Below are 19,580 nucleotides of genomic sequence, written 5' to 3'. Positions count from 1 at the left end.
TGTAAGCAATAAGTTGAAACCCTATCTGCAAGGGATATGAAATTAGTTTTGTTAGGAATGTATTATTCAGGTGGAGAGCTTCCTAAAGATTTAGGTATGCTTTGGAAAAATCTTTGGATGCACTTTGGTTTTACTGAATGTTTAGGCTGAAGCTCAGTAAAATGGAAAAGATTTTCGTTGTATTCTATACACAGCTGATATCTATGTGTAAACATCAAGCTCACCAGAATGTATCTGTCGAAGACCTTACTAAATCTTTAGATACTGGAAGTAGACATGTGTCATCAAGTATCAATAAAACCCAACACGAAGAGTTCTCAAAAATACACAGCTGAGGGCTTCCCTGGTGGCGCAGTGGTTGAGAATCTGCCTGCCAATGCAGGGGACACAGGTTCAAGCCCTGGTCTGGGAAGATCCCACATGCCGCGGAGCGACTGGGCCCGTGAGCCACAACTGCTGAGCCTGTGCGTCTGGAGCCTGTGCTCCGCAACAAGAGAGGCCGTGATGGTGAGAGGCCTGCGCACCGCGATGAAGAGTAGCCCCCGCTTGCCGCAACTAGAGAAAGCCCTCGCATAGAAACGAAGACCCAACACAGCCAAAAAAAAAAAAAAAAAAAAAAAAAACCACAGCTGAAATCTGTCATTAATTTTGTTTTTGATGTAGTATAAAATCCATTATTCAATGACTAGCAAAGCAGAAAATAAAATCAACAATGTCAGTATGTTTTTCAGTAATGCAATGCAAGGTGATGCCAATGTGGCAGATTTTCAATCAAATCTGAAGGTCTATATAGATCAATAGTTGTATCCAATCTTCTTTATTATGGTTATGCCTTCTGGTCATGGCACAAATAATTTAGTTGGTCTTTGAATAAATTTATTCAGGCTTTGGACATAATCAGTATAGCAGCACTAAAGTAGTACTTGACATAATTCCGCTTTCTGGGATAAGCAACTAAGATGTGGCTAACTGAAGAAACGGCAAGCAGGATGGATAGGATTGGGAACTAAAACCATGACTGAGGCCATCAACTCACCACTGTTGATGGGAGGTATGGTAATTGTAGCAATACAACTAATTATTTTATGCTCCTAGTTGCCGAGCCATCAGTGAAAAACGGTCAGTATGATGACTTCCAGAATGGACAGCAGGCATGTTTGAGTCCCTTCCTGTGTGAGTTATGCATGTGGCACTACACAGATTAGAGTAGGGCACAGGACAAGGGGTGAGGAGGAGAGCAAAGCAAAGATGCAAATAATCTATAAGATAAAATAAATAATGCACCTGATGTAGTAGAGCTACGGATTACTAGATACTAGAGAAAGCAGACCATCTGTTAAGACTATCACAGACAGTTTGGTTCACTTGAACAAACAAGAGGCACAAGCAGAGATACCAATAATAGGCCTCTCAACTAGACTGTGGTTATAACAAAATGAAAAGTCTTCAAAAACATCAGGTTCCTGACTGCAGAAGCATGTAGCATGCACAAAGGGTGTAAAGAAACAGGTGTCTGAATGGGAAAAGGATAAGTTGTTTAGATGTTGCCAGGACAGGACTAGAAGCACTAAAATTCTAAGAAAATAAAAGTACTGTATGTCACTAGAAATGGTCACTAGAATGTAAATGAAATGCATTCTCTAGTGAAACAAATTAGCAGCATCAAGTTCACCTGCAACAGGGCTAGGGCTGAAATTGGTCAACAATTACCTCTAAAATCCAGGACCTTAAAAAGGTTATTTCCCCCATCAACCCCAGCCCTTTCCACTTGTTTTCTTTCAGAATTTCAAGGAATCAATTCTTCCAACTGTTGGTAATTACACTGCCTTTCTATGACGAGTACAACGTATTTGTGTTCATCTTTCTCTCTAGATTCAGCAGAAATGAACTGGTTACATGCTCACTTAAGGGAGGCTTAAATAGGTGTGGAAATTGGAAACAAAGGAACTTTTTGCCTACTGCCCATTTCCATTTTCCCCTGGGCATCCCCATGCAAAGCCCTCTTGTGGTTCTAACCTCTTAAATCCTGTTGTGTGCGAGCACCGGCCATGCTCTGTCTTGGCATTCGAAGAGAAGTTCTCAAAGGTGTATGTCTCTGCTCATCCAGGTAAGCGAGGTCCTCCAAGTGGGTGGAGCTTGTGGCTGATAAGACAGAAGAGTTTAGTCAGAATACCTAAGTTTAGAAAACTGTCAGTTAGTCTGTATCTCCAGACTTCAGAATCAGAGCAGATACATTTACTGAGAATTAGCCCATCTCAAAGTCCTCATCAGTGTCTCAAACATGTGCCAGGAAAACATGTCCAGAGTTGTCCGTGGCTCCTTCACTACTATCAAATGCCTGAGCTTATAGACAATACTAGCAACAAGCTGGCAAACACATTAGTACCTGACAACAAAGATGATTAGTTTTTGCTTCTTTCGGGTCACAAATCCCATTTATATAAACAACATCAGTGGAGAAATCTGTTCCAAATTATATTAAGCTATAAAAGAACCATGAAGCTCTATTTTCAACATTTCCCATTCACGGTAAAGAGTGAAATATGAAAACATTCTAAAAACAATTTTCACGTGTGTATATATATGTATATAATGGAAAGGCGGGCACCTGGGGCAATGGACGGAGAATTGCCAAATAGCATTTAGCGAACTGCCAATGTCCATGAATTCCAAAGAACATGTTGTTGCTCTCTGAAGATGAAAGTCAAGTAACAGTGGCTTCCCACTGCATCTATAAATCCTTTAACCCCTAACCTAGCCACAAAAGAGAAAGAGAAAATGGCAGAAGATGGGGGGGTAAAATGGCACTGCTACATACTGAGAGCTATTGAGTCCACTTACAATGAATCAAAAAGTGAAGAAATCAAGAATCAGGAAGTGCGGAAGACAAAAAGCTTTTAAGAAAAAAGAAAAAAAACCCCAAACTTCCGTCAGGAAATGTTTATTTAGAGCTCATACGTGATTAATTAAACCGTTAATTCAAACTGTTGCCAACTATGTAAGATACTGTGCTGGGGGTTAGTTCAGTAATTCCATGACAATTATTTACTGAGAGACTCCTGTGTGCCAGGCTCTGTTCTTGGTGCCCTCGCTGGCTTCATTGCTAGTCTACCTCTGTGACAATTTGGAGTGGGTGAAGGGAGGCAAAATGAGATCCCTCTTGGCTGCGGAGCTCCAATGAAGCATTGCCCACATCCTCAGTCAAGGTAAGACGCAACAATAACATAAAGAGGGCTATGACAACCGGCACAAAGACAGTTACAAAGTGCTCCATGAGCTGAAACAGAGAGAGAAAAGATGGAGAAAATCGAAGAGAGGGAGAGGAAGAGAGAAAAGAATAAGAACAAGTGCAAGAGACGTATATTCCCCTCACCCTTCAATTACTGCAATTGTCTTATTTACCTGGATCTACTGGAAACCCACACAAAAGGAATTTATCCAAATTATACATATAGTTTCTATAAGGAAATACAAGTCTTTGAAAGCTAGTCCAGGGAACGTAAACCAAGAAAGGGAAGCCAAATGACACATGACACACCAGAGAGAGGAAGAGAATAAATATCAGAAGAATAAAAGATAATCTCGATTTCTGCATTCTGAAATTAAAACTATCCAGAATAGATAACTTTCTAATCTCTTATTTAAAAACACTGGGGACAATTACACCAACCCCACTGGTTCTAATTTGGTTCTGTGAATTAGTTCTTTCTTATGTTTCATACAATTCCTCCTGTTTTAACCAAAGTCTATTTTCTTTTGCTAGGTTCTTTATCCATACGTGTGTAGCTACCAAAAAAAAAAAAAAAAGGCGGGGGGTGGGTAGCCCCCAGAAGTCCTGTCCCCACAGAGCCCTGCTTGGAGCGCAGAAATATTAGCGTCAGCTGAGCATGGCCCCTTCACAGAGATGTTTGTTTCAGCTTTGTGGGGCCTCTCCTCCAAGCTTCTATGGTTTAATCATCCCAACCTCTTGTTTACAGGCTCAGAAGTGGTAGCTGCTTCCTGAAGTTGCTAAGTCCATGAAATCTCAGTGTTCTCTTTTACCTTTTCAGTTCTTTAAAACCTAGTTAACAATTCTTTATATATAACATCTTCTGTTAAAATATCTGTGTGGTTTCTGTCTCCTGGCTAGCCCCTGGCTGAGATAGCATAGAAAATAACTGAACAGCAATTCTTTTACTATGTGATGTTGATAATAAAGCAATAACACAGAACACAGATGTAAAAGGAGTTTTAAAGGCCATCTAGACTAGAGGTCAGCAAACTATGGCCTGTGGATGAAATCTGGCCTGTCGCATAAAGTTTTACTGGAACACAGCCTTGCTTCTTTGTTTAAATAGCTGTTTACCATAGAGTTGAATAGTTTCGACACAGACCATATGGCCTGCAAAGCCTAAAATACTAGCTGACCCCAATCTAGTCAGATCCCCTCCTTTTACAGTTTAGGAGACAGTGAAGTCATTTATCTACAGTGACTCACTTATTCACTGGAGAGCCAGGCCTGGAAACCAGCTATCTTAACTCTCAATCCAGTGAGCACTATTTGCATTGTACCCTCCTCTCCTTTTAAACCTAAACAAATCTAATTCTTTCTTAAAAGGCTTATTTTTCATTCCTTCTTCATCTTTGTCACTTTCCCTCAATTCTCTGTTTTTTATGGCTTCAAAAAGCAGTGATCAAACTTGGGCAATAAAGGCCTTGCCAATGCATAGTAAGGTGCCCTGCATGTCACAGACTAATAAATCTCACTTCAAAATTTTCTGCAGTAAGAAACAAAAGAACAAACAAAAGTCAAAATTTGTTATTTTTTTAATAAGAAAAATACTTATAAGGTACTTTTTAAGCTGATAAACTGAAGAGTAATATGAAAAGACGAATGACAATGAGAATTTTTTATTTTCTTTTATTCACATTAAAACAAAATTCAAATAAAAACTAACAGCTGGATGAGTGATAGAAATTTCTGGTTATCATTATGGCAATATTAATGGTACATTATATGATTTTAAAGCAAGGTTCTAGCAAGGTACTTTTACTAAAATGGTTCTATATGATAACACACTAAGATGGTTTGATATGTTTTAATAAAAAGAGAATATATATTTCATTAACAGTAGGCAGAATGATATAGAAATACACAACATGAAGTGGAGCAAAAAGCTTTGTTAAAAAAAGAAGCCTAAAGTCTTTTCTTTTTATACGTTATATCCATCTATGAATCTTTTAAAGATTAAACTATGGGAGATCTATACTTGGAGTACAGATTTAAATTAAATAACAGTTACATAATCCATTTTAATTTCTTTGTATTAAAAAAATCTTCTGGCACAGCCTTCGTTTCACATGTTCAACTTCTTATATTCAATGAAGAGCTACTGACAGCTTTCATAAAATGTAAATGTCTACTGTGAACTTAACAAGTTTTACTAAACAAAGCTTTACCATAGTAATGCCTAGAAAAATGAACATCAGTTGTTCTATTGCTTTTTTTCACAAAACCAAGAAATGTAGTAAAATATATTTTGGAATCAGCACATTTCTCAATTCAGACAAATGACATTAGAAGAAAAAGAAAAAATATTGCAATAACTGAACTGAAAAACAGTTCATTCCTTTACAAGTCCAAATACTCACAGGCAAATTGAACTAAGGAAAAGCAGAGATATTCAATATCAAGCACTATAGCTCTGAACCAGCCAATGGGGAACTACTGCTTTATTCTGGACTGCAATTGAGTTATGGTTAGTGTTACCTAAGTCTCTTAAAACATTCATTCTTTTTCTTACTTTGGCAATAATATCTTTTTCTCTCATCTCTGAATCTATCACTATTTTATCAAATAATCCAAAATAATTTCTTTACTGCCTCTTTTCCTTATTAAATTGTTTTCCTTAGTCTTATTTTCAGTTTCTTTCTGCTTCATCATTTTCAAAATTCTTGTCCCTTCAAATACAGTATTTAAAGACTTAGCAGACAAATATTGGAAAGATCAGCCAGGAGACCTGAAATTCTACGCGCTGTGGCCTTTGTTTCACTAATTGTACGTAGTTGTACTCTCCGGCGTAGTCCCATGAATCTTTTCCATTTGCAAGCCAATTTCTGAGAAAAAGTCTTTGTCATACTTTGTCAAACATCTCACTCATTGTCAAAATTTGCTCAGGCTACACTTTTTCTGCTTCCCTGATAGATCCCCCAGTCAGAATTAATTGCTTCTCCCTTTCAGCAACCACATACATATATGGCTAATTAGAACTTGTGTTATTCAGCTAATTGTTTACATTGTCTGTCTTCCCTTACTAGATTATGGTAGGTTCTTGAGGGCAACTAAGGCAATGTCTGATTCATCTTTGATAACTACATTCCTTCAGAGTAAATCAGAGTGCCCTGCACGTAATGCTCAATACAGAACTAAATTCCAGGCTAGTCCTACTTAGATTTAGAAATCTGTCTGGCTTTATCCTCACCTTCCTCATTGCTCTGCTTAATGTTTAACAGACATCACTATGGTAATATGCTTGGCTCCAATGATGTTCATAAAATCTTTCTTCAGGTACTGCTAATCCTTTACGTTTTTCTATAACACATATCACTTTCTATTGTATTGAATACTATATAAATTACTTATTTATTCTCTTTATTTTACTTTCCCTGGTGAGAATGTAAGTTCCACGAGGGTGAGAACCTTTGTTTTGTTTATTGATGATTCTCAAGTGCTTAGAAGAGTGCCTGGCATATATAGCATATGCTCAATAAGTGCTATTTAATGACTAAATAATTGTATTTAACATACACGTTGTGTTTTGCCTATATTTAAACAATCAATGAATAACAAATTAGGTTTTGTCTCACTGGGTTATCTGAAAGCTAAGGATGAAGGAGGTGGCTATAACAACAATGCCTTGTACATCATCATCCATACAAACACCGGTGGCAGATCTATAGGGACACATATATTCCCGCCTTGTAGTGCTACTCTTACTGTGAAATTGTCCTGGCAATTTTTTTGAGATAATTCTGTCAAATTAAATTAATACTATAATATTTAATGAACACTTTCTAGATACAAATATAAGAATTAATCAGGTAAGTTGAAGTGAACTGATGAAATAGGAAAAACAAATCAACAATAAAAAGTTTTATGTAAGAAGAAAATGCTTTTAAAAAAGTAAGCCCATAAAATCTATGTCATTAAAAATCCTTGTTTTCAGAGAAGGAAGAGGGAAGTGGAAAAAGGGAGCATATATTTTTCTGAGATTTCATCAGATTGGAACAGCTGACTCATTTACAGAACATTTAACTGACATACTTTTTGAATTTAATACACAAGTGGGCAGGAAGAAATCCAGCAGATGACATTTGGTACAAAACATTCCGGAGGCAACTCTGTATTATAGAGTTTGGAATCAGTTTAAATTGTTTCTTCTTATATCAGTTGCCACTAATGCAAACAGATTTTAGTAGCACAACTGCCATTCTGGCTGACCTGAGCAGGGAGCCTGGAATGATACTTTATGTTTGCTACAGCCTGAGCAAGAAGCCACTCTGCTGTTCTTACACCCCTGATTCATAAAGCCAACATTCTGACTGCAGAAAAGCGCATTTCTGATTTTATTTTTTTTGGTAAAATCTTTATTACAGTTTCTGATTGGATTCATTTAAATCCCCCAGGATTCCCATTTTGCATTTACCTGATTCTTAAGATCCTTCTCTTAGGAAATTGTGCAGCTCCAAACATTAAGAAGCAGATGGTGAAAGTTTATATTTTAACTGACTTGTGTTGTTTGCATGTTTCCCTGATAGACTCTTCATTTTCACACAAAGCACTGAGGACAGCTGTTGTAAGCGAACATTTCCTGCTTCCCATATCCCTCCAATTCATTGCCAATCTCATTTTAAGACATCAAGGATGACCACAGACAGCCTACTCTGATCATTTCTGCTATGCAACCACAAGTCCACAAAGGTTCTCTGCTTCCTTCCAACACAACAGGCTTAAAAATATGCAATAGTGATTTACATTTTGAAAACAATAAAAGACAGTTTTTATTTTTTCATATTTTACTATTTTAATTTAAAGGTGCATAAACTTCTAAATTTATATTCAGAAAACCGAGCTGCTCCAGGAAAAACCCAACCTTTAATGCTAGACTGCCAAAACTCACCTTTAATCACTTCATCATTCAAGATAAAAGTCTTTATGTTTTCAGTAAATAGTACTATTTGCATTTGTGGTATATGGAGCTTTTAATTGGTACATTAACTTTAGACTTCACTTGTTTAAGAATCTTTATGTTGCTAAAGGTATATAGCTAAATCTAATTGACCAATATATTTATTCAATCAGACCTATTTTAGTAATCAATAAAAAGTACATGATTGTTTAAAAAATTTCATTACATGTTACTTCAATACATTGTAGTGAGTTAAAATCTCAGAAAATATTTAAAAAAATAAATCACCATAAACATTTTATATGTGCTGACTCCATTCCCTGAAAGTAAAAGTGTTTTAAAAGCCACACATCCTTTCCAATTCTCTTTAAAATCAAGAATTATGGAACAACATAGACAGTTTTACTCTTCAGAGTTCAATCCAGCATCAGCCTCATATAATTCCTTGACAATTTCCTGGTCGTGACAAATGTGGTCCTGTAAAGATGCCACAAAGCTCAAGCTAAAGAGGATGCTTCTCTTCCCCAGGTGGGGAGAAGTCTATAACACAGCAAGGACCAATTAAACAAGTAATGTCCTAGGTTTTTAAAAATGTGATGAAAATGGTATTTTCATATCATCATTCAACATTAATTGGTCTCTAAAATAAATAATTATATCACTCATACTGAGATAAAGTTTAAAAAAGAAGGAAATTTAAAAGCTGAGTTTGAACAAAGCCTTTTATTATTGGCATTCATCACCCCCTAACCTCGTTCATATGCTTAGAACAATTTAATAAGTAAAATATACTGACTTTTTTCCCTATTTCAAACTCATCTCATATTTGAAATCCTCAATCATTCCTGTTCACCAAGGAGATTTGAGTATTTGATCTTCCCCCAGCTTGGGGAACCACTTCTACGTACATTAGAAAGTAAAGGAAAACATATATATCTAGAGCTAAAATGAGAAGAGAGGACCCTCCTGAGCTAATACAATTTACTTTAAAAACTGATTTAGATATCTAATCACTTAAGCTACTAGAGATTGTGGTCTTATCAAATATTTACACACATTATACAGTTAGCAGGTGAAAGTAATTTTGTCTTTCTACATTCTGGAAACACTTTCAACCTATAATCTATTAAATTTTGAAAATAATTGAGTCATTTGGTTTACTTTCCTGCCTCTGTGTGAGGATCTGAAACCATGGTTTCCAGATACAGAACATGGTTACAGATACAGATACATGGTAGTTTCCCATACAAACTACTCCTTGACCTATGACTTGCCCTGTAGGCAATAGCAGGTCTGTTTGTATTACATTCAACATTGACAAGAAATAATTCTCTGATGAAGTATTTTGTTCAACATAGTCAGTAAGTGCTCCTCCAACAGTATAAAATCCTATTCTCCAGGACAGATCTATTGAAGAAGCATGATCAGTACTGCTTAAGAATCTGAAAAATCTCTGCTAGCCAGAAAGGCCAGTGTTATGAGATGACCACTGTGATAGATGAAAAACTAATCAATAATTAAGGTTTATCGGAATAACAATTTAGACTAATATTATCCCTCTTATTTATGTTTTAACATGAGGGAGGGTAGAAGGAAAAGAAGAAGGAAGAAAGCATTTAAGTATGTAAGGAAGTACTTTTCAGTACTTGAGTTAAACTCCAATAACAAAGAAAAATCAGTGTTTTATAATACTTGATATCAACAGTTTACTTTCTGTTAAAATGATAAAAAAAAAATGGCACCAAAAGCATGGTCCACAGAAGAAAAATCTGATAAATTGATGTCATCAAATTTTTATGTTTCAGATGAATGGATAAAGAAGATGTGGTATATATATACACAATGGAATATTACTTAGCCATAAAAAGGAATGAAATAGTGCCATTTGCAGCAACATGGAAGGACCTAGAGATTATCATACCAAGTGAAGTAAGTCAGACAAAGACAAATATCAGATGATACCACTTGTAGGTGGAATCTAAAAAACGATACAAATGAACTCATTTACAAAACAGAAACAGACTTACAGACATAGAAAACAAACTTATGGTTATCAAAGTGGAAAGGGGCGGGAGGGAAAAATTTGGAATTTGGGATAAACAGATACACGCTACTATATATAAAATAGATAACCAACAAGGACCTACTGTATAGCGCAGGGTACTGTATTCAATACCTTGTAATAACCTATAATGGAAAAGAATCTGAAAGAGAATACATACAAATATATATGTATAACTGAAACACCTTGCTGTACACCTGAAACATTGTAAATCAAGTATACTTCAATAAAGGAATAAAAATTTAAAAAAATTTTGTGTTTCAAAATACATCAATAAGAAAACAAAAAGATAAGCAACAGACTGGGAGAAAATATTTTACAAACACATCTCTAATAAGGATTTGTATACAGAATATACAACAAATTCTTACAACTCAATAATAGGAAGACAGACAGCCCATAAAAAATAGATATTTCACCAAAGAAGATATATGAATAGCTAATAAACACACAAAATAAGCTCAACATCATTAGTCACTAGGAAAATGCAAATTAAAACCACAAGACAGCATTTCGTATCTGCTAGAATAACCATAATAATAGGTAAGACAATAACAAATGGCAGACGGGAGGTGGAGAAACAGAAGTCTCCAGACATTGTGGGTGGTGCAGTCACTTTGGAAAACAGTTACGCAGTTTCTTAAAAAGTTAAACATAAATTTACCCTATGATCCAGCAATTCCAATCCTAGGTATCTATTCAAGAGAAATGAAAATATATATCCATTCAAAGACTGGCACAAGAATGTTCATAGCAGCAGTATTCACAATAGCTAAAAAATGGAAAAAACCTCAATGTCCATCAACTTGGTGAATGGACAGATAAAATGAGGTATAGACGTACAATGGAATACTATTTGCAAGAAAAAGGAACAAACTTCTGAGACACCTTAAGTAAATCATCCAGTTCTTGAAGTTATTTGGATATTTTTAAATCAACACTAAAAATAGGTATTTCTTCAAAGATCTAGTGATGTCACCTAGGACTGCTATTTCTAAACCAAAGACAAAGGGAAACCCTTTTAGAAAGACAAGAGCTTAAATATATACTTTATATGTATTTTAAGTTGAGGTATAATTTATATACATAGTGTACATAAATCTTAAGTATTTAGCTCAATAAATTTTTATCTATGTATACACCCATGCAACCACCATTCAGATCAAGATATAGAAGGCTCCCTTAATTGATATTCCCACCAAAGGTAACCACTACTTTAGTTCTTCACCACAGAAGTGCCAGTTTTTTCTGTTTTTCTGAACTTTATATAAATATACATACTTCATATAGTATGCACTCTCCATGATGTTGTCTATAGCAGTAGTACGTTCTTTTTCATTGTTGTACACAATTCATCAAGACTGTTGATGGACATGTGGATTAATTTCAGCTTTTGGGTATTATAACTAAAACTGATATGAACATTCTTATATTTGTCTTTTGGTGAATATAAGGACCTACTTTTGATGGCTAGTCTATGCAGGAGTGGAATCGCTAGGTTTTAGGTAACATGCACATATAGCTTTATATACCTTTAACAGATCTTGCCAAGCAGCTTTACAAAGTGGTAATGCCAATTTATTAATATACCCCCATCAGCAATGTATGACAATTCCAATTGCATCACATCCTCATGAACACTTGGCATTGCCATTCCTTTTAATTTTTTTAGGTATGGGTATAATGGTATTTCACTGTCAAGAGCTGTGAAGGATCTGATATTTTATCCTACTTGTAAGCTAACAAGCCTGGATGCTAGAGGAAGAAGACATGAGACATCTAGGTCATAGATGAAAGACAGTTTGTTACTCAGAGGAGTAACAGTAGCCAGAGTATCAACATTGTGTCAGTTATGAGCCCCAATTCCCACAGGGTAATACAAAGAGGGCTCGGTGAAACTTGCACGTGCAGATGGTTGTATTGCAAGAGAGACCCTCTGTGCCTATAGATTAGTTTGCATTTTCTAGGATTTTATATAAATGTAATCATATAGTATGTACTTTTAAAAAATCTGGCTTCTTTCACTCAGCATTAACTATTTTGAGATTCATACATGTTGTTGCAGTATCAGTTCATTCTTTTTACTGCTGGGTAGTATTCACTGTAAAGATATGCTTAATTTGTTTATCCATTCACCTGTTGATGGGCATTTGGGATACTGACAATTTGTGGCCATTACAAATAAAGCTGCTACGATTTGTGTAAATCTGGGTAAGAACATATGCTTTCATTTCTCTTGTATAAATTTTATTGATTTTTGACCTCACATGTCTCTTACATATATTATAATCACATGTAGCTATATAATATATATTATGTATATAATATTATATGTATAATATATATTTTTTAAAGAATCATTAACTTTTTACTAAGAAGAGAGGGGAGAGTGGCTTTTCCTTTTGTGTTTTTTGTTTGAATTTGAATTTTTATTTTATATATATTATGTAATATATATGAATCTTTAATTTCTAGAATATGTCAGCAGGAACCACTGGGCAAGGAGATTATAGCTCATTTTTTGTTTTGTTTTCTTCTTTATATCTATTAAAAAATCTAATAAATGTTATTTTTTAAGGTAAAAAAGAAGAAGATCTCTCAAGCCACTCTCTCAACTCTACTGATATAACCTGGCAATTCAATTCACTATAATTTTGCACAGTACCAGAAGCTTTTAACTATTTTCTCTAACTCCAGGCTTTTGCCCTTCAGTCTATCTTATAAGGGATGGATACGTACAGTCATTCTTTTGAACTGCAAATGTGATAATATGGCTCCTGTTTAAACTCACTATCAACAAAGTAAACTCAACATAACGTCAGAGTGCATAAGGTCCTTGGCATCCCTTTCAACATCATTTTCTACCATTCCTTCCATATACCCCAGGTCCTAGTCATGCAGAAATACCAATTATATGCCAAGTTCTTTAAGTTCTTGGTGCCTCCTTCCTCTTTCTTCTCTTAGTCCTTCTAGTGAATTCTTATTTGTCCTTCTCTGTGATGTTTTCTGCTCTTCTCTACCCTACTCTCCCCTTTGCACTTAGATGCTTCCTTCTCTGTGTTCCTATGGTACTTTCTAAATTACTGTATTATAGTGTTTGTCACACTGTAGCCGAGTAGGTTACCAAAACAACAATGGATGTCAATTAGAATTCCCTCCTGTAATTCTCCAAAAAAATCTTAATATTTGCTTCAGTCACTGTTCCAATGGATATGCAAAAAGTTACTGAAGTACAATTGTAGCCACAAGTATGCTGACGACTACAAACAGTAAAGTTGCTAAATGGCAGTTTGCAAAAAATATACCACGAGAGGTAGTTAAGAAGTCTGAAAAATTCACAAATTGAATGACAATTCCCTAAAAGTTGACCACAATTTAAAAGATTTTATTAAGTAACTAGAATAACAGCGCTTGCAAGATAAAATTCTAAATAGACAAAAATCTTACAATCCATATAATGGAAGAATGTACTCTTCACTTGATAAAATACTGCTTGCTTTTTAAAGTCTTTTTAAAAACATATTTCAAATTATATTTTTACCCGGTGATGAAAATACCTGATATAGAAACCTGGGTTCTATACAGTCAATTTCTTCAATATCTATTAGTTAGAGAAATGTCTGATAACTTATTGATACTTCTGACAGCTGCCTTATGCCAATTTCTGGAAAGCAACAGTGTTAGAAACCTTTAGAGACAGTGAGGGATGAATCATATCTGTCTAATTAGTCCTGTACAACTTTTTGTAAAACCTAAAGTTAGTTTTTGCATAGGGTAAAATAATGAATCTTTACAGACACTTATGCTCAACAAGGGAAAAGTATTTTATAATCTCTTCAGTAAACTAAAAAGAGAACAGAAGAAGCTTATACCTCGGTTTCCTACTAAGTGCTCAGTGTTCTTCTCAAGTAACAGAGCCAGAACTCTCTTAGAAATCATTGCAGCTTAGTTAAGAAGTAAACTGGGATGTACCATTAAGGTTGGTAGCTATATTTTCCATTTTTATGTAAGCAAGGATTTAAATGCTTCTCTTTTGGATATACTGAATTTGCCTAGCAATTTCTCATAAGTTATAGCATTCTAGGATTCTAAAAATGATGTCATGGTTGGGGATCATCATATTTAAAAGAACCCAGGAGAGAAAATTTTCTGTCATTATATAAAAGTGAATAATCTTGAAAAATTAATATTAAAATCTTCTGCAGTTACTGATCTTCCAGATGAGCCATGCCCCTCGTAATCACATCTGATGACAGATGCTGATGGTCCCCAGAGGACGGAACAAAGAGTAATGGTTTAGAAAAGGTACAGAAGGGAGATGGGAAAGGCAAGAAGCATCACACCATCATCTGCGTAACATAAATAATTACATCTGGAAAGAGCTCTTGACTACAATAAGTATTTTACTATCTTGTGTCAGTGAGATAAACCCATCCTGACACTCATCAGGCAAGTAAGAAAGACAAACATAACTTTGATTTTGTAGCAGGGACAAAGTCCAGGTGATGATGCATTTTGAAAATGTCAGAATGCCCAACTATTCTGCAAAAGTCCTGGTCTGAATTATTAAATAGCAACTTACCTGTATTAAAAATATCCCTTGATGTAGTTCTGAACAGCTGCTAAAGAATAATGGCTCCATACTCCAGCCACTTATTATCTGTATCATCCCCTTATGACTGAGACTGCTAGTAGTGTTTGAGTTATTCTCTAGCAATGTAGGTACCTGATGATTCTACTACGGTAAGATAGCCAGTGTATTGTGAAAATATTGAGCTCTTCAAATGGGGAAGGTGAATTCTTGCCTGCCTGTCACTCTCTCAAACTATAGGTGATGTTTCTGGTAATATAAATTTTACTGAAATATACTTCAATTTAATAATGTTTTTTATTTTTTATTTTGGCTGCACAGCGCAGCTTGTGGGATCTTAGTTCCCTGACCAGGGATCGAACCCAGGCCCTTGGCAGTGAAAGCTCAGAATCCTAACCACTGGCCCGCCAGGGAATTCCCAGATAATGTTTTTTATAACTCAAGTTTTTAAAATCTAAAATCTCAAATTGAAATCCTGTGAAAGACTAATGATGTGAGAAAAGATTTTTAACAGTTTGACAATATACTTTATAGGTTCTCTTTTTGATTTTATGTGTTTTTATTTTATATTTATATTTTGGTTTTCTTTTAAGATTTTTTTTGATGTGGACCTTTTTTTTTTTTCTTTTTTTAAGTCTTTATTGAATTTGTTACAACATTGCTTCTGTTCTATGTTTTGGTTTTTTGGCCGGAGGCATGTGGGATCTTAGCTCCCTGAGCAGGGATCAAACCCACAGCCCCTGCTTTGGTAGGTGAAGTCTTAACCACTGGACTGCAAGGGAAGTCCCTATTTTATATTTATATTTTGGAAGCAGAACTAAACAATCACTTAAGGAACACGAACCTTCCCCCGGGTTCAAAAAGATATACACATGTATATTACCCAAACATAAAAGAATAGCTTAGTTGAAGAAGATGAATGGAAAATTTAAATACTGTGAGAGCAGAATTTATCTTCATTTCAATATATATGCCAGTAAAATGGTGATTTAAAAATATAAAACTTACCTGCTACTGAATTTGGCCGTGGCATAAGATAAAGAGGAATAGACTGTACTGACTGTGATAAAACTGTTTCCAAATTCCTCTCTGGGATCTTATTCAGACTATAGGTGGAAGCCGTCATGTTTTCATCTACTCGATATAAACAGGAATCCATGCTGGATTTTTGAGACTGCCAAGGCTTTAGGTTTCCTCCAGATCCTAATTCTTTACTGCTTTCCCCAACGTATTTTGTGCGTTCCATGTTTTCAGAATAGCTTGTCAAGGTAGCTGAAAAAAAGAGTAAAGTGAATTAAAAAAGAAAACCAAACCTCGAGGTTAATCTGTTTACTACTCTCCAAATACATGACTAGATAATGACAATATTAGAAACATTATTTTTAAAAAGTTACTGATGATTTCATCTCCATCATGAAGTTTAAACAATTGAAACCAAAATATAACTCTCTCACACAGGTTCTCTCTCAAAGATTTACTTTTAACAACTCTATTTGAATGAATTAAACAAATTCAGTGCTAAAAGGCCTACAAATAAGGCCTATCAATGGTAAAAACTGTAGAATTTCATCAAAAGGGAATTTACATACTTTTCATGGACTGCTGGAGAGCCCTAGAGGTGTCAAAATGATCTTTATACTCTTTTTATCCTATATTTTTCCTTCCTGCCCCTTTATATGAAACAAAGAATTAGAAAATATAGAAACATTCCCTAAGTAGATGCTAATATAGGAGAAAGAATCTGTCTAAATAAGGAAACACTACAAGGCCTCTGTTTTTAATTAAAAATTCATTTCATGTATTTATCTTTCAGTCATAAATAGCCCAACGGATCCTAACCTTTTTGCCACCAAACACAATGTTACACCTTCCCCAATGAGATTTTATGGATTCTATAGCATACTGTATAATCTCTAAATATGTTCAGTGATAATATATAGGTGTAAATTTATATTATGTGTGTATGTGTCTGCATGCGTTCTTTTTAAACAGAGGCATGCTTCTTATCCTAATTTCTGGAAATTGTCTTATTACTTTAAAATATATTTAAACATTTTTCTTTCTGTAAAATTTGACTGAAGTATAATTTCATTTGGTGTAAAGATGTGGTGATTCAGCTGGCTTTTAATTCTTAGCTAGAAGCTTGGAGTTCACACAGCTGCTAGGCTCAGTATAATGAAAGCTGGAGAATGTAAAACTTCTGTTTCCCGGAGGACTTGTCTACATGTAAAGTGTCTGTTAGTTAACCCTTTGCCTTTCATGTTTTTTTTGGTGGTGTGTCCCAGCAGAAGTTTTTATCCTTAGGTCCCAAATCAGAGCTGGCTAAGATTCACTTGTATCTGTGTGGTCTTACCCTGGTATATATTCCAGAAATATACCCCTTTTCTCCAGATAAACCCTGAGCACATTCAATAGGCTACAAACACTGGAGCATGACACCTTTAAAGGTCTGAGAAGGTAGTAATGGGTTTCACTATTTTCAATATTTCAAATAATTTGTACGTAATAATATGTTTTCAAATAATTTATAAGTAATAATATGTCGACTAGTTACCTAAAACATCAAGTTTCTATAAACTTAGCTGCAATTATATCAAGGGTGATAACGTTAGTTATCTCATGTTGAACAGAAATTTTGGCAGATATATATATGTATACATATCATACGTATATAGATATATATATGTATACATTTGATAAATAAAAAATGAGATAGAAACTATTGGATAATGAATAGAGTGATGCTGAAAATTTTTTCAAAAATACGGGGTCTATCAATAAAAATTATGAAAGTCCTCATTGGTGGTGAAAAGATTTGAGAAACTTTGAATTAATTCATGGTACAAAGACAGAATTATTCAGTGGCCTATGGACCCTATTTTATCATTTAAATGATAAAGTTTATAATAAGGAAGGGCTTCTATGGTCATGGTATTTAAAAGTAAAGACAAGGAAGACATCCAGTTTCCCAACGTGAGAGAAGAGCAGTGATGTCATTTTGCACTACAATTGTACTATCTGCATGAACCAAACCTGTTATTACATAGTTCACTTGTTTTTCAAACCCAAAGTATCCCTTGCCCTTTTTCACTAGAGAGAAATGTATCTAGTCCCTGGCACACAGTATATGATCAACAAATATTTGTTGAGAGGATGAATAAATTAGTTTTATTGGATGCTCAATGGTCCAGAACCATTAGGGCACAGAAAGAGTGAAAACAGACAACTCACATAAAATACTAGAAGTAAAATCCTCTGGTTAACCATTCCCATTTAGGAATTTTGTACATTTCTGCTTCACTGATGCTTTTCACAGAATATGATGACTTTTAGTTAATTTCATTCACTTATCTAGCCAATAAAATTTTACTGAGCAACTAGTATGTGTCAGACTACAGTGGTGAACAAGATAGGTCCTAAATCCTTAATCCCAGAAAAAGGACAATCCTGTGGCAAAAGAGGTCACACACAGAAAAAATGAAGAATCACAAAATGAAATGCTATTTTTAATAACAACATACTAATGTTTGCATATTAGTCAATTTTATGGATGCTCCTATTTTACTCAACCATTCCTCTATAGTGAGAACTTATCATATAACTTAAAGTCACCAAGGTGAATGAAGCACCAGAGAATGCAATGATATTTTGATTCATGTAGCTACTAAAAGTTTCAAAAGTCTAAAGCCCAAGCAGTTTATATGTCAGATATTGGCCTATATAAATTAAGCACCCCTATGTGCAAAGTTTCTATGAGTGGAGTTGAAGAGGAAGACATGGCCTCTCATTGAAAAATATACATATTTGTTTTCCACGAGACCTATTCTATCTCCATTTTAATTCTCTAGACCTAGTCATTCCCAGGTGGAACAAAGAATAGTGGGAAATACTGAGTTGTAAGCAACTAAAGAGATTTTTCTGAGAATTTCTCCATTTTCCTTCCTTGATATAGAAAAAAAAATTGCTACCTCAGTATAAAGAACTGCTTACATGGCATTTCTGTTTATATTGCCATATAGGCCAGGAAGATAGTGTGAGGAAGTAGGAATTACAGACTTATAAACAGGCTCATTGTGAATAAAATTAGCTCCATATATTTAAAAGTTTTATTGAGGTACAATTTACATACCATAAAATGCACCCATTGTAAGTGTACATGGGTACAAGCACATTTGCTTGTCATCTATAATAATTAAAAACTGATAGTAGGGACTTCCCTGGTGGCACTGTCATTAAGATTCCACACTCCCAATGTAGGGGGCCTGGGTTTGATCCCTGGTCCAGGAACCAGATCCCACAAGCATGTCACAACTAAGGAGCCCGCCTGCCACAACTAAGGAGCCCACGTGCTGCAACTAAGGAGCCCTCGAGCCACAACTAAGGAGCCCGTGAGCCACAACTAAGGAGCCTGCCTGCTGCGACCAAGACCTGACACAACCAAATAAATAAACAAATAAATATTAAAAAAAACTGATAGAAATAATTTCTATCTTGATTCACTACTTTGCTTTTGTTGATAAAGACTAAATTTTTAACGCCGGATAATAGTCTTAGGTCCTCTGTTCTGAGAGAGAATTATTTTAGAACCATGCACTGTTTTGTAATAATTAGGACCATGGGTTTTGAAGTTATACAGACCTGAACTTGACTCTTAGCTTTGCCTCTTAATATCTATGTGATCTGGGACCAATTATTTTTGAATCTCAGTTTTCCATGTTTAAGAAAGATTGTTATACTATTATGTAAGACAGAGTTAATT

General features: G+C 35.0%; 1 protein-coding gene across 9 annotated transcripts in view; it reads right to left on the bottom strand.

Annotated features, from left to right (window-relative positions):
• Positions 1–19,580, bottom strand: part of TANC2 (tetratricopeptide repeat, ankyrin repeat and coiled-coil containing 2) — a 360,962-nt gene that overhangs the window by 121,307 nt on the left and 220,075 nt on the right. For all 9 annotated transcript variants that reach the window (XM_057535654.1, XM_057535645.1, XM_057535646.1 and 6 more), the window contains 2 exons: positions 15,830–16,093; positions 2,017–2,142 (listed from right to left, as the gene is read on the bottom strand). In XM_057535654.1, coding sequence (XP_057391637.1) covers positions 2,017–2,142; positions 15,830–16,093 — 390 coding nt within the window. The remainder of the gene's footprint in view (positions 1–2,016; positions 2,143–15,829; positions 16,094–19,580) is intronic.

Source organism: Balaenoptera acutorostrata, chromosome 20 (genome assembly GCF_949987535.1).
Source record: "Balaenoptera acutorostrata chromosome 20, mBalAcu1.1, whole genome shotgun sequence".
Taxonomy (NCBI): domain Eukaryota; kingdom Metazoa; phylum Chordata; class Mammalia; order Artiodactyla; family Balaenopteridae; genus Balaenoptera; species Balaenoptera acutorostrata.
This window is presented reverse-complemented; position numbering and strand designations above follow the sequence as displayed.